A 15,048-nucleotide genomic window follows, 5' to 3' on the forward strand; every position below is an offset into this window, starting at 1 on the left:
GGGCAAGGAGTGCATGTATCCACAAAGGAGGGGCATTGAATCAAGAGTGCAGAGAAAGAGCAACGGAAATGATTAAGGCGATCCAGTCGATTGACTGAAGCCCCAGCCTTGTTCCTGCGGAACTCAGTGAGAGTTTTTCCCTTTGTGTTCATTGGGAGATGAATCAGGGGCCCTGAATTAGGAGACATTACGAGCTCTCTGTTATGGGAGGGAGGGATAGCTCAGTGGTTTGAGCATTGGCCTGCTAAACCCAGGGTTGTGAGTTCAATCCTTGAGGGGGCCATTTAGGGATTTGGGAATTTAGTTGGGGATTGGTCCTGCTTTGAGCAGGGGGTTGGACTAGATGACCTCCTGAGGTCCCTTCCAACCCTGATCTTCTATGATTCTAAATGACAACTAAAGATCTGTGGACATAGTGAAGTGTATGGAGCTGCGGAACAGCCTCCCACAGAAAATGCCAGGAGCCTTGTTGGTTGTCACTTTAAAATTAGACCAGAGAAGTTGCTGGAGGATAGATGGGGAATTCAGTCCTGCGCTGGCTGTGCGGCGTGCACTGGGTGATCTTGCGCTGTAATGAGAGCGCGCCACCTCCCGAAGAGAGCCCTGGGATTGGAAGCCAGGAATTCCTGAGATTCCATAATCCTGGCCCTGCTGCATGGCTTGGGGGAAACTAACCTGATCTGCCCCTATGCCTAAAATGGTCATAAGAACACTGCTCCCTCCCCGGGCTGTTGGGGGAGGGTTCCTTGAACTAGTGTGTGCACAACACGTGTCAAGTGCTATCCAAGCGGAAGACTTTGCATAACGTGATCCCCAGCGCCAACGTCTGTGCGCTGAAAAATCACAATTGAAGAAAACCTTCAGATTACCTCTAAACTCTCATCGTCCTCACCCCGCCTCTAACAGAGCGCATTGCAGCTGCAGATCTGGAGGTGCGTGAGAGGGTGGTAAACCCAGGAAACTGAGGCACGGAGGTAAAGTGACTTGCCCGGGGTCATGCATCAGGGCAGTGGCAAAGCTGGGAATAGACCCCAGGTCTCCTGATACCTCCCTCCACTATCTTTAATTAGTGAAAGTATTTTTGTTGCACAGCCAGAGCACTGTGCTTTGATAACAGGAGGCCTGTCTGCCCTGGGGCCGGCACCTCTTTTAAGTCTTGTTGATGCTGCATCAACTTCTTTCCTGCCAGCCTGGAAAGGGCGTAGTCCTCTTGCAAGTTCTCTTTCCACAGGGACTTTCCGTAACTATGGTTTTTAAAAAAAAATATCTTTGCAAACGTCCTATCAGTAGGAAGGAGGCATTGCTCAGTTTGCTTCCTTTTGGTGTGGGCTGCCCTGCGTGTTGAGATAGCCGCTCTTCTGTCAGACTGGTCCTGTGGCGGTGAAATATACCTGACTTTTATAGACCCCACACGAATCCTAAATGCTGGACCTGATCCTGCACCAAACTACATTTTTTCCCCCTCTACTGTGCCTAGTCATCTAGTGTAATGTTTCTCAACCTTTTTGATACCAGGGACTGGCTTGCTGCCTTCCTAAACTGTGTCAGGGAGATCTCAGGAACCGTCACCGGTCCACAGACCGGTCGTTGAGAAACACTGACCTAGTGCATTTCCCTTGGCCAGTACAGGATGGTTCCTTACGGATAATGTTCTAGTGCTTTGTCCAGTCTAGCTTTTAAATTTCTCAAACATTGGGGCTTCCACCCCTTCCCTTGGGGTCACGTTCCACAGCTTGATGATCTCCCAATCAGGAACCTAATAGCTTCTTGATATTCAGCCGAAATTTCTTCCTTTTCTTCATCCCATTACTTCTGCTTACTCCCTGGCACTGTTCTAAATTTCGCTCCCTTCTTGGTGATTATGTTCTTTCTCCAAATAGCTTGTAACGAACTGATGCATGATACATCAGGGATATGTTTTTTTTCCCATGAAACTTTGGGGAACATATTTGCAATTTTATGCTTGGAAATGTTTTGACTTCTTTGTGCAAAATTTGGCAGTAAGAATTGGTCTAGCCTACGTTCCTGAAGGTCCCAGCAAACTTGTGTGTGCTATAAAGCTTTCAGATTTCCTCTTGACTTATCAAAACAGAATTTAATCGTTCGAAAATGAATCTTTGTGCTCAAATGAAGGTAATTAGAGAGCGAGCAACTTTTTGTAAAGTCTGAATAAAATGTGAAAACAAAATGTTGAGACTTAGACTTTCTGTAAAAATTTCCCATACAGCACCACCCCTAGTGTCTTGTTTTGGATTTGAACTCAGGACTGAATTGCTAATAGTCAAGTACAGATAATACACCTCTACCTCGATATAACGCTGTCCTCGGGAGCCAAAAAATCTTACCGTGTTATAGGTGAAACCGCGTTATATCGAACTTGCTTTGATCCACCGGAGTGCACAGCCCCGCCCCCCGCAGAGCACTGCTTTACTGCGTTATATCCAAATTTGTGTGTTATCGGGTCGCGTTCTATCTGGGTAGTGGTGTAGTTGGATGGAAGACCTCGCTATAGCAAGTACTGGACCAGTTTGACCCTTCTTAGCTTGTGGGATCTAATGGGATTACATCTTTTGACTGAACTTGGCAGTGGCTGTTTAAAAAGAGGTTAGTGAAATTTGTAGGTGAGGGTGTCTGTCTGTTTCAAGATGATGCTAATTATGCTGCTTCACGCTTAATGACTTTCATATCAACATCTCAGAGCATCTTAAATCTTTCAAAGACACTAACTTCCTTATGAGGTAGACAGAATTCTATCTAGTTTATGAAGGGGCAAACTAAACGAGTGATTAAGTGACTTGCCCAAGGTCACAAGAAGTCCGTGGCAGAGCTGAGGATATAACTAGCTGTCCGAGTGTGCCATAAGCGCGCACTCTGCTGCTTTGCCTGTAGCAGCTTTGCAAACACGACTGCTCCTTCTGGGGCTTACAGTTCTGGGGCTTCATGTTTTTCTGCTTCCAATCCCCAGCCCGTCACGTTCTGGAAGTGATCAGCACAACATGATGTGTATAACTTTGAGCTTTCAGACTTGATCCTTGTGTCGGAGCAAAGAGCAACACTTGGCAGACTACCCCAAATACCCTAGTCGCACTCTTGTAAAATGTATTTTGGACCTTGCTGTAGCGTTGTGTTTTATGGTGGCTTTAATGGGGTCAAAAATTGGATTGGTTTGCAGGCTGTGCAGCGGTGGGGCCTCTGATACGGCTGATATTACACTGGAATGTTTGTGCGGTTATTGTTTCTTTCTCCCATGCAATAAGACAAGCCAGAGGTGACTCCTAGTTAACGTTGCCTTGTGATATTGCTCTCTTTAAAGGGACCATCTGCCGCAGAAAACACCTCCAGTATTTTAATATAATCTAAGCAATAGATTTTAAAGTTGGCCATGCAAAGAAGTGTGTACAGCAGGGGTGCCCAATGCACTGTAAGGTATGGGGCTTCAATCCAAAAGCACTTTAACAAAGTTGGATAATTAGCCATCTTTCAAGTGTGATATTAAGTGGCTTGCCTAAAGGATGCCACACTGCAAGACAGTATCCAAGTCAGGAATGGTACCAGGGTATCCTGGCTCCAGACCACATGCTCAGTCCACTAAACCATATGTGGTAAACTTTGTCCTAGATGTGGGTGAAACATTTCCGCAGCAGTTTGAGAGGTCGATAAATACAATCACAATCCTACCTGCATTTCTGATACCAGGTCTGGTCTTCACTGACCATCCCTTTAGAGCCACACAAACAGTGACGCCAAAGAATTTCTTGACTAACTCTAGAATGTGTTTTGAACGGAGAAGGTGAGGGGTAGGGAGAGTAGTCCTGACTCGGTTGCTGTGTGCTTTATATATCCATCAGGGGACTGGTCCACCTCATCTTCATGGCCGTTGATGTATCCAAGTCAGTGCGCTAACCTCTGTTGCATGGAGCCACTTCTCACGCTGTCTGGAGTAGCTCACAACTGTGAGTGGCTACCTCAGGGCAAACGCCCCAAACTGGCGGTGTGTTCTGTGATTGGATTTCACCAAACCAGTAACACGTGAACTCCTGGATCATTATCCCAGTCTTATCATGGAGTCATAGACAGTCCCCTTAGACCTGGGGTGGGCAAACTACGGCCCGGGGGCCGCATCTGGCCTTTCAGACGTTTTAATCTAGTCCTCGAGCTCCCGCCAGGGAGTGGGATCAGGGGCTTGCCCCGTTCCGGTGCTCCAGCCGGAGAGTGGGACTGAGGGCTTGCCCCGCTCCACGCGGCTCCTGGAAGCAGTGGCATGTCCCTCCTCTGGCTCCTACACGTAGGGGCAGCCAGGGGGCTCCGCGCGCTGCATCTGCAGCTCCTGTTGGCCGGGAACCATAGGCGCCAACTTTTCCCGGCGCCCGTGGGTGCTCGACCCCTCGCTCCCCGCCCCGACTCTGACCCTGCCCCGCCCCGCCCCCATTCCAACCCCTTCCCCAAAGTCTCCGCTCCCTCCCTGCCCCATTGGACTCCTTCCCCAAATCCCCACCCCAGCTCTACCTCTTCCCCGAGCGCGCTGCGTTCCCCCTCCCTCCCAGTGCTTGCTGCTGTGAAACAGCTGTTTCGCGGAGGCAAGCACTGGGAGCTAGGGAGAGAAGTGGGGAAGGCGGGAGCGGAGATGACCTGGGGTGGGGTGGGGAGCTGCCGGTGGGTGCAGAGCTCCCACCAATTTTTTCCCCGTGGGTGCTCCAGCCCCAGAGCACCCACGGAGTCGGCGCCTATGCCAGGAACCATGGTACAATGGGAGCTGCAGGGGCGGTACCTGCGGACGGGGCAGCGCGCAGAGCCTCCTGGCTGTGCCTCCATGTAGGAGACAGAGAGGAGGGGACATGCCACTGCTTCTGGGAGCTGCTTGAGGTAAGCGCCACCCAGACCCTGTACCCCTGACCCCCTCCTGTGCCCCAACCCCCTGACCCAGCCCTGATCCCTCTCCTGCACCCCAAACCCCTGCCCCAGCCCCGATGCCCCTCCCACTCTCCGAACCCCTCGGTCCCAGCCTGGAGCACCCTCCTGCACCCCCAACCCCTCATCCCCACCCCTGAGCCCACACTCCCAGCCAGAGCCCTCACGCTCTCCTGCACCCCAACCCCCAGTTACGTGAGCATTCATGGCCCCCCATACAATTTCCATACCCAGATATGGCCCTCGGGCCAAAAAGTTTGCCCACCCCTGCTTTAGACACTCCAGTCAATCTTGCCACCCAGGCAACTGGACTTTTGTGATAATGGTTACTTACACCAGCAATCACACCTCATCAGGTTGCTCCCAGTCCCAAGACAACAGTCACTTACCTCGGATCAATTGGTACTCCAGATCTTACACCAAAGACCATGCTGATCGCCAATCTATAGTAAATGAACTAAAGGTTTATTAGCTAAGACAAGGAAATGAGTTATTCAGAGGTTAAAGTAGGTAAATAATACATGTACAGGTGAGTCACGGTTTGTAATTCCAACTGGTGGCAGTGATGTATTAAACAGCCAGTTGCCCAAAAGTCTTTTCGGGGTACCCGGATCGTGTCTGGGGATCTCCGCTTTGCCTCTGATACCCTTCTCTGTAAGGGTCCAAACAGTCCAGAGAGCGGGCGCTTTCCCTGAACCCATACATACAGCTTCTCAGCAGTGGAAGGAACGCCCCTTTAAAATAAGGCTATTCTATCCTATGATGTCACTAGCGCATCTCTGAGCGCTGCCGTGGCTGGCAAGGCGTGAGACGGGAAGCCACTCAGACCCTAAGTAGCCTGTGGCTCTAAATTAGGCCTGGTCGGTACGGACTGAACGTTAATATCCACTATGAACAAATGCCCTTTGAGGCAGGGATGATGCTTGATACCCTATCTGAGAGGTGCCTAGCGCACAGTGCTGTAGAACGGGTAGCTAGGAGCTCTGTCCCTTGCAAGGAACTCTGGTCTTAACAGTAGATCAGCGAGTCGTCTGATTTCAGACAGGGACTAAGCGTGATCCCCTGTGTTACGGATGCCTGGACCGTTTCCCTCTTCGCTGCTCCCCGAGGTTGGTGGGTTTTGTGGTCTTTAAATAGCCCCTTCAGCAGATGTAATTTTGTATTGGCACACTTGATGCTTTTGGCGAGTTGCTTACCACCCTGTCGCGGCAGGATCGCAGCTGCGTGGGAGTCTGCCATTCGTGGGCCATTACCCCGCATGCCTTTCAAGGACGTTGAGCATGACACCCAGCAGCTGTTACAGCCATGGGCCAGACTACCTGCGTCTAATGTAGCATGACAGGAGTTGGAGGGGAAGATGCAGGCTCGTCCTCTGTGAGCAGAGTGTTTCGCTGTTATGGCTGAGTCTTGAAGTGAATCTTAGCGCTGCTGCAAATAGGCAGCCCCGGAGGCTGAAGCCAAAGAACAGGTACAGTGCAGGTAACGCTAGTGCAGGGTTCCCAGCACTGCCTTGCCAATATCCCTTGGTCTCTGAGCTGGAAGCCTCTCTAGGCAGGAGATGGCAGCTGAGACTCTCAGCATATCGAGCCTTTTGACCTCTTCTGAGCTGCGGCAAGGCAGCCAGTTGGGTTTCTTTGTGAAGTAGGTAGCAGCCCACTAGGAAGGGGACTAAGGTCAAATGAGGAGTGGCCAGTGACCTAGAGGAGAACGGTGCATAATAATGAAGTAATAGTTACAAGACGCCTCCTTGCTTTTCTCCAGAATTCTCTGATAGGACACATCGTGTTTTGCATGGTGCTCTCTATCATGCATCTCAGAATGTTTTGCAGTAAAATAAAGGTGAATTCCTCTCTTCTTCTAGAAGGCACCAGCTGCAGCAAGATATTTCAGCTGAGATTTTAAATGGAGGGTGAGGAGATGGGACAGAGAGATACAGGGCAGTTGTGCCAGATGGCAATGTGCTCGCTTGGCTCTCTGGTGCGTTATCTGCTTGCAGAACCTGCAGTGGCTGGAGCCATCCGAGTAGTGAGGATAGACTTGATCCAGTGACTTCTCACTTACTCTGTACGTACAACTGGAGGTCCAGCTGTAGTATAAGCCCTGCTGACTCTACATTTCTCTGGATGTGTCGGGGGGTGGAGGGGGAATATTTTTTGCAAGTGGGTGGATTGTGTTGACTTCCATCATTAGCACATCTCTGGGGATTTCACTGCCTCTCTTTCTGATGTGGCAGCCAGCAGCCCGGGGAGAAATGTTGCTGGCAATTAGAGGAGGGGGGCAGAAGGAACCACATGTATCCTTGTTGGGGATAGGTGGGCTGGGGGTGGGAGGAGAGGGTCTAAATGCTGCTTTCCCTCCCTACCATTGCAGGAGATGCAGGTTCCAGAAACTCATCTCTCAGTTCTGCTATTCATGTCTATAGTGGGTCCAGCCATTGATGGAGGATAGGTCCATCAATGGCTATTAGCCAGGATGGGCAGGGATGGTGTCCCTAGCCTCTGTTTGCCAGAAGCTGGGGATGGGCGACAGGGGATGGATCACTTGATGATTACCTGTTCTGTTCGTTCCCTCTGGGGCACCTGGCATTGGCCACTGTCGGAAGACAGGCTACTGGGCTAGATGGACCTTTGGTCTGACCCAGTATGGCTGGTCTTATGTTCTTATGTGTCTCTTACTATGAATTACTCTCAACCTAACATGCCTGTGAGCTAGGTAGGGGATTAACTGCCACCACCACTGAAACTCAGCCACCTCTTGGGTGGAACATGGCAGCGGTCTAACAGCAGCCATGCAAGACGTGAAGAATGCTCCATCCAACCGCAACTGCAAGAGAGACTGAGGGACTGAACAGAGTTCGGAGTTCGACCAGCAGTTTGTTTACCAGCACACCTTTAAAGATATCATTGCACCACTTAAATGGTCATCAGAACCTCTCTGGATTTCCTCTGAAAGCAGCACAGCCCCTTAATAAAATGCTGTCGGCATTGGTCAAACGCCAAGATAGAGAGAAGATTGCAGCCTAACCAATTAGCAGCACTTCTGCAGCATCTCTTAGTTGGGTCTCATTCAAGTGCTGGTCCACTTGGATCACATTTCCCTTGGCAGCACTGGCAGACTTACAGACATGTATGTTGTTCAAATGCAGGTCTCCTTCACTTTGCCCAAGATGCTGAAGGCAGTGGGCAAGCTGCAGTTGCCGCCATCAGTCTTCAACTGTGTAAAATCTTGTTACAAAGAGGACTGTGATCAATTGTTCTCCATGTCCACTGAGGGCAGGGCAAGAAGTAATGGGCTTGATTGGCAGCAAGGGAAATCTGGGTTACATATGGGGGAAAACTTCTAGCTATAGGGATAATTAAGCACTTGGAACAAGTTACCTAGGGAGGTTTTGGAGTCCCAGTCATTGGAAGTTTTTAGGAACAGGTTGGACAAGGGAGGGTCTAACTTACTTATTCCTGGTTCATTGCGGGGGGCTGGACTAGATGGTCTCTTGAGGTCCCTTCCCACCCTATATTTCTGTGATCAGAAGCAGTGCAGAGAGAAGCCTTCACTCTGTTTTTCATACTGCGTTGAGTAACCTCACCCAGCCTTAAGCAAAACACAGACCAGATACTATGATCTCTACTCTGAGCAGTTGTAGTAAAGCTTTACATTCACATTAACGGCTCATGTCCTATTGCATACATTTCACTGGCAGCCTCCTTTAGAGGGTTTGCAGATGCTGGGACCTGAGTTGTTCTAACCCTGACGTCACAGGCTGTCCCGTCACTTGCTGATGGCACTGTGTGGTATACACCCCGCAGGAACGGCGCAGGGGGGCCCTGCTTGTATTTTAGGTTTGAAAGACTTACCAGTTTTTTGTTTGTATAAAAATAGCAATAAATGGCTGCTTATTGTCCTGTTTTAACAGGAAAGCTGAACCCCCAGAGATGTGTGTACCTAGTTGTGAAACTCAAATTGATGGGGCACTGTGGTGCGGGGAGGGGTTGGTGCCTGTGATTTATTGCACAGTGTGGGATCTTATTTGATGTACAGGATGTGCTTTTGGATACATTCGTTGTGGATGCTGCATGTCTGTATGTAACACTGGGCTAGTACCTTCCCTGTAATCTGACCAACAGGAGGTGCTGTGGCTAGAACAAAGCAATGTATCTGAGCACACAGGGTGGTGTTTTCTTGTCTTATGCTCCTGTAGTGCCCTCGGAGGAAATTATGCAGCATACACCCTGCATGGGAGCTGGTGTGGAGACACTTCAGCTGCAGGACTTCTGGGAGGGAAGTAGGTGTGTTCACAGCATTGGGATAGTTTTCCTAAGCAGCATTGCAGAGCTGCTGTTCTTGGCGGCCTCCATCCAGTAAGGCACCGACCACAAGTCTGTAGGTATCCTTGTTTGGATGCCGAGGGCAGATGCCGAGGCCTGGTCCTGAGCTGCTCCCATTGAAATCAGCGAGAGTTGGCAGTGCTCAGGGTGTCCAGGCCAAAGGTGGGCTGGACTGAAGGAGCATCCCCCCTCTCCCTGGTGTGAAAAGGCAGCCCTGCGGGGCCAGGTGCTCTGCGGCTGTCCCAGTGCAGACAGTGCCGTGTTGGCTTTGTGACCTGGGAAATGTTCCATGTGGGCTCTGCAACTAGCCAGTCACTTGACAGAGATGCCAAGTTTCTAGGGTGACCAGACAGCAAGTGTGAAAAATCGGGACAGGGGGTGGAGGATAATAGGAGCCTATATAAGAGAGAGACCCAAAAATCAGGACTATCCCTATAAATCGGGACATCTGGTCACCCTATAAGTTTCTATTAATTACTTTGTATTATGGTAGCACTCAGATGCCCCGGTTAGGGTCACGGCCGCATGGTGCTGGGTGCTGTACAGACACACAAAGACAAGGGCCTGCCCAAACGACATTCTCATCTGATTTTGAAACCAGACACGACGGAGGACCAGCAGGGAGGGGGAGGGTAATACGCTCAGGCTGGCAGCCCGATGGCTCTGAGTTCTGAGGGTTTAACTCTAGAAACACCAGCTTCTCCCATTACCCCACTGTCATTGGCGGGCTGGCTGACTTCTTGCAGGCGCCGTGGCTGACGTGGGGTATTGGGGAGGGATTTGAAGGCGATATCGGGGTAGTGGCCTTAAGGGCGCCATGGCATCTTTCATCCCCAGGGATCCCAGAAAGTTTACAAACTGCATAGGAATCATTTCAAATACTGTTGAAATTCAGCCATCTGTGGCGCCGCCCAGAAACCCTCCACAGCAGTTCAGGATGGGAAATGAAGACCGTGGCTGGGGCAGTAGCGGTCCGTTATTGTTGCCCTGCAGTTTAGGTCTGGGTTCTGTTGAACTAGATGCTGTGCAAACACACACAGGCCGGTCCCTGCCCCAAGGAACTTGCAGCCTAATAGATACCGTAAGAGAATTTCCCCAGGAGACTAGGAATAACATCCCCCTTGTATGTAGTATCCGAGCACCGTCGGTACGTGCACAGTGTGGTACGTGCACTTCACATCTGTCACCTGTTTGTTCCCTTGTCCTCTCCCAAGGGGGCGGGGTGTGTGCTGTGGAGCCAGGATTGGAATAAAAAAACTCTTGGCTTCCAGATGTGTGCTTGGACCACTCAGCTATCCTGCCTCTCCCAGACCGCAATGGTTTTCTTCTCTCGTGCTCTTCTACCCCCTTCCTGTCTAATAGACACTCCTTATGGCAAAATCAAATTCAGGCACAGAGCAGGCGGGTTGGCGGAGCTAGTCAGTTACAGTTTGGGCAGGGGGGGGCATCTGCTCTTCAAGTCGAGCCTTAATTTTGAATTTCCAAGCTCTTCTCCTTTTAACCACAATCTTCTTTTAGAAGGTATTAATTGACTCTGCATTGTAGTTGTAACCATGTTGGTCCCAGGATATTAGAGACACAAGCTGGGTGAGGTAATATCTTTTATTTTCTGTTCTCTCTCACCAATAGAAGTTGGTCCAATAAAAGATATTACCTCATCCACCTTGTGTCTGTTTGATGGGATGGATTGCACCCTCAGCAAGTTCGCGGATGACACTAAGCTGGAGGAGAGGTAGATACGCTGGAGGGTAGGGATAGGGTCCAGAGTGACCTAGACAAATTGGGCCAAAAGAAATCTGATGAGGTTCAACAAGGACAAGTGCAGAGTCCTGCACTTAGGAAGGAAGAATCCCATGCACTGCTACAGGCTGGGGACTGACTGGCTAAGCAGCAGTTCTGCAGAAAAGGACCTGGGGATTACAGTGGATGAGAAGCTGGATATGAGTCAGCAGTGTGCCCTTGTTGCCAAGAAGGCCAATGGCAAACTGGGCTGTATTAGTAGGAGCATTGCCAGCAGATTGAGGGAAGTGATTATTCCCCTCTATTTGGCACTGATGAGGCCACTCCTGGAGTATTGTGTCCAGTTTTGGCCCTCCCACTACAGAAAGGATGCGGAAAATTGGAGAGAGTCCAGCGGAGGGCAACAAAAATGATCAGGGGGCTGGAACACATGACGTATGAGGAGAGGCTGAGGGAACTGGGGTTATTTAGTCTGCAGAAGAGTGAGGGGGGATTTGATAGCAGCCTTCAACTACCTGAAGAGGGGTTCCAAAGAGGATGGAGCTCAGCTGTTCTCAGTGGTGGCAGATGACAGAACAAGAAGCAATGGTCTCAAGTTGCAGTGGGGGAGGTCTAGGTTGGATATTAGGAAACACTATTTCACTAGGAGGGTGGTGAAGCACTGAAATGGGTTACCTAGGGAGGTGGTGGAATCTCCTTCCTTAGAGGTTTTTAAAGTCAGGCTTGACAAAGCCCTGGCTGGGATGATTTAGTTGGGAATTGGTCCTGCTTTGAGCAGGGGATTGGACTAGATGACCTCCTAAGGTCTCTTCCAACCCTGATATTCTATGATTCTATTCTATGTTAATAGACTAGTCATTTTTAAAACGTGCACATGTAGTATTACTATGGAGGGTAATTTGTCTTAATGTGAACAAGTTACTTAGTGGAAATAGGGTGAGAACTGAATGTAAGTATATGCCTTAAAATATGGTATGCGTCGGTAATAGGTCTGTTTACAAATGGCACCTTCATGCCTTGAGTTGTGTGCGTATATGAATCTCATCAACCCACTGACCCCACACGAGCCCTGGGGGACACACTGTCCCATAGTGGGGAGAGACAGATTCTGTGCTGGCTCAGACATTGTCAGAAAGCTTGTTACGTTCTGTTTGCAGCATCTTTGTCCCTGGTGGTGACCGAGCCCTGGTTGAGGTGGGAGGCCTGCCAGCGAGTTTCTTGTCTATCAGCCTTATGTAGCATAACTGAGTCTTATGTGGAATCCCACAACATCCTATGTAGAGCCCCTTGTCCACGGTTAGCCTCCATTAGCGTCTGGAGGAAGTCCTTGCTGCGCTTGTACCTACTGGGCTCTGGCCTGCTGCCCTTATCAGATCAAAGCTGTCATGTGTCCTGTCTGTGCGTGGTCTGGGAGCCTGGCCTCGGAGATCTCCATATCAACAAGGAACTTCGGACCTTCATACATAATGTCGGTGGTCCATTAGAACACTTAGCTAGCCAGACAGCGAGCAAAGCAGGCGTAGGCTAACAGCACCCTATGTTCATACAGCATGTAGGCCTGAAGAGAATCCTAGGCACTTTGCAGTAAAACATGGTCCTTAAAAATTAGGCCTTTCACTTTATTAGCCTGGAGTGGTGGAGAAGTCGATACTGGGTAGGGTAGCAGCAGCTGGGAAGTGTGGGGGAGGAGATACCTAAAGCAGGAGGAGGGAGCCAGAGCATGGGTGGAAGGAGATACCACAAGCCAGTTGTCCAGAGAGCTTGGCTTCCTCTCACCAGACCACCTAAGCTGTTTCAACGGGGATCCACCCTCTGGCTGTGGGATGGGACTTCAGTCCTTTGTGGAGAGAAGGCCCAGGACTGGGGGGGTCAGGAGATCTGTGTTCTGTTCTGTTCTCATCTCTGCCAGCGAGTTGCCGTGTGACCTTGGGGAAGTCACTTTTCCTCTCTGGGGCTCTGCGTCTCCATTTTTGGAATGGGGATCATAAAACTTGCCTCACCTTGTGAGGAGGGTGGAGAGAGTTAATTCACTAGCTTGTTGAGTGCCCCAAGTTCCTTGGACACAGGCGCTGTGGAAGTGCAGGTTGTGTCCTAGGAGTGAGCTTGGACCACACCCGCTCCAAGGAGAACCCCCAGTGGCTGCTCTGAGGGATGTAACAAAACCGATGGCAGCTAAATCTCCATGCACCAGGGCTCCCTGGCTTATGAGAAGGGGTCACAGCTGAGTGGGAACTCAAGAAGCAGCAAATGGAATAATTTGAAGAGCAGCCTGTCTGCATTGGTGCTCTACCCAGTGCAGTATGTCAGCTAATTCCCTGAGCCGTCGCACAGACCTGGTCGGTTCTGTTTTCCTTCTCTCTCTTGCCTTAGGCCTTTCCCTCTGAGCACTTTCTGGGTCAGTCATTGTTCTTGGAAATAACAGGCTCTTCTCCCCTCTTCTCTCCAACTCCAGGTGGCACAAGCTACATTCCAAGGCCGGGAAAAAGGAGAAGGAGCGAGGAGAGATCCAGGTCACCATCCAGTTTACCCGCAACAACCTGACGGCCAGCATGTTCGACCTTTCCATGAAGGACAAGCCCCGGTCGCCCTTCGGCAAGCTGAAGGACAAAATGAAGGGGAAGAAGAAATACGACTTGGAATCTGCCTCTGCTATCATCCCCAGCAGCACAGGGGCCCTCGACATGGAGGAGGACTACGAGCTAGGGCGCAAGAAATCCAAGGGCAAGGGCGGTTTCTTCAAGAACAAGCTTCGCAAGTCCTCCCTGACCCAGTCCAACACCTCGCTGGGCTCCGACAGCACCACCTCCTCAGCCAGCGGTAGCCTGGCTAACAACTTTGGCATAACCATCAACGTTCCCGAGGTAACCAAATCCCCGAGCAGACACAGCAGTCTGTCCACAGAGCACTCTGGTAAGAGGATATTGATTTTAATCACTAAATAAGGGGCTGCCTAGGGTACTTTGGGTGCATTAACTGATTGCTCACCAGAAGGAAGTGTCCTTTATAAGTTACCTTCTTCTGTGAGGCCCACTATAAACTGGAGTGGCTGGGGCGCTGGCATGAAGGTGCCAGAGATACTCCCCCAGTAATGAATGGTGGGTGGAGCTATTCTAATGCCAGGTTGACAGATCTGGAGATTGAAACCCTCTGTTTATGCACAGAACTGGTACAGCACAGTCCGTAGCAAGGCAAAATTCCCCCATGGTGCCCTGCCAACCCTGGGGGAGGTGTCCTCTCCAGGGCTCAGAGTGCAGCTAAAGACCAAGCTATCTTCAGCTCAGGAAAATGGTTCTGAAAGAGTGTAGTCCCTAAGCCTCAGCTGGAAGAGCAGCATCCTTCAGCGGGTGTTGAACTCTCTCCTTGGGGTCTAGTGAATGCCATTTGAAAGAGAAAATGGCCCTCTCTGTTAATCCGTTCGGGGCAGAGGTGGGAGAAATGGTGGGTCCTAACATATGGATGCCAGGAGCTGCGTTCTATGCTGTCCCCCAAAGCTCTGCCCATCCATACGTTAAAGATTCACTGTGGATCCATTTTTTCTGTTCATAGAATTGTAGGACTGGAAGGGACCTCGAGAGGTCATCTAGTCCAGTCCCCTGCACTCAGGGCAGGACTAAGTATTACCTAGACCGTTCCTCATAGGTGATTCTCACCTGCTCTTAAAAATCTCCAATGTGATGATCATCATACAGCACAGACAGAGAATTCTGTTCTACCTCTCGAAAGCAGGTTCCAAGCATCCGGTGTCTTCAAGGCTCACTGCTGGGAACACACAGTGGTCAAGCAGAATGGAGCATTAACTTACTGAGCTTCCCTGCTGCCTCTCCTGTCTCAGGGAACTTTTCAGGCTTGGATGAAAAGTGTCTGAACAGAAAGTGGCTGGACTCCAGTGACTAAAGCAATCTGAGTTGTGTCAGTCTCGGCACTCAGAAGGCAATGCACAGAACAGGGATGCCATCACGGTGCATTAACTTCTATTGTTTGCTGAGAAAAACCAGTAATTAGTCCACAAACAATGTGATTGTCCTGAGACAGTACATTCAGAAATTCCCTTACTAGCTCGAGAGGTGGGTCCTTGGTA

At 50.2% G+C, this 15,048-nt stretch overlaps 1 protein-coding gene across 4 annotated transcripts in view; it reads left to right on the top strand.

The window, feature by feature from the left end:
- Nucleotides 1-15,048, top strand: part of RAB11FIP5 (RAB11 family interacting protein 5) — a 106,015-nt gene that overhangs the window by 47,578 nt on the left and 43,389 nt on the right. For all 4 annotated transcript variants that reach the window (XM_024203785.3, XM_024203786.3, XM_024203787.3 and 1 more), the window contains exon 2: nt 13,423-13,880. In XM_024203785.3, the coding sequence (XP_024059553.2) occupies nt 13,423-13,880 (458 nt within the window). The remainder of the gene's footprint in view (nt 1-13,422; nt 13,881-15,048) is intronic.

The sequence above is a fragment of the Terrapene carolina genome, unplaced genomic scaffold, assembly GCF_002925995.2.
Source record: "Terrapene carolina triunguis isolate 2854851 unplaced genomic scaffold, T_m_triunguis-2.0 Scaffold633, whole genome shotgun sequence".
Classification (NCBI taxonomy): Eukaryota; Metazoa; Chordata; order Testudines; family Emydidae; genus Terrapene; species Terrapene triunguis.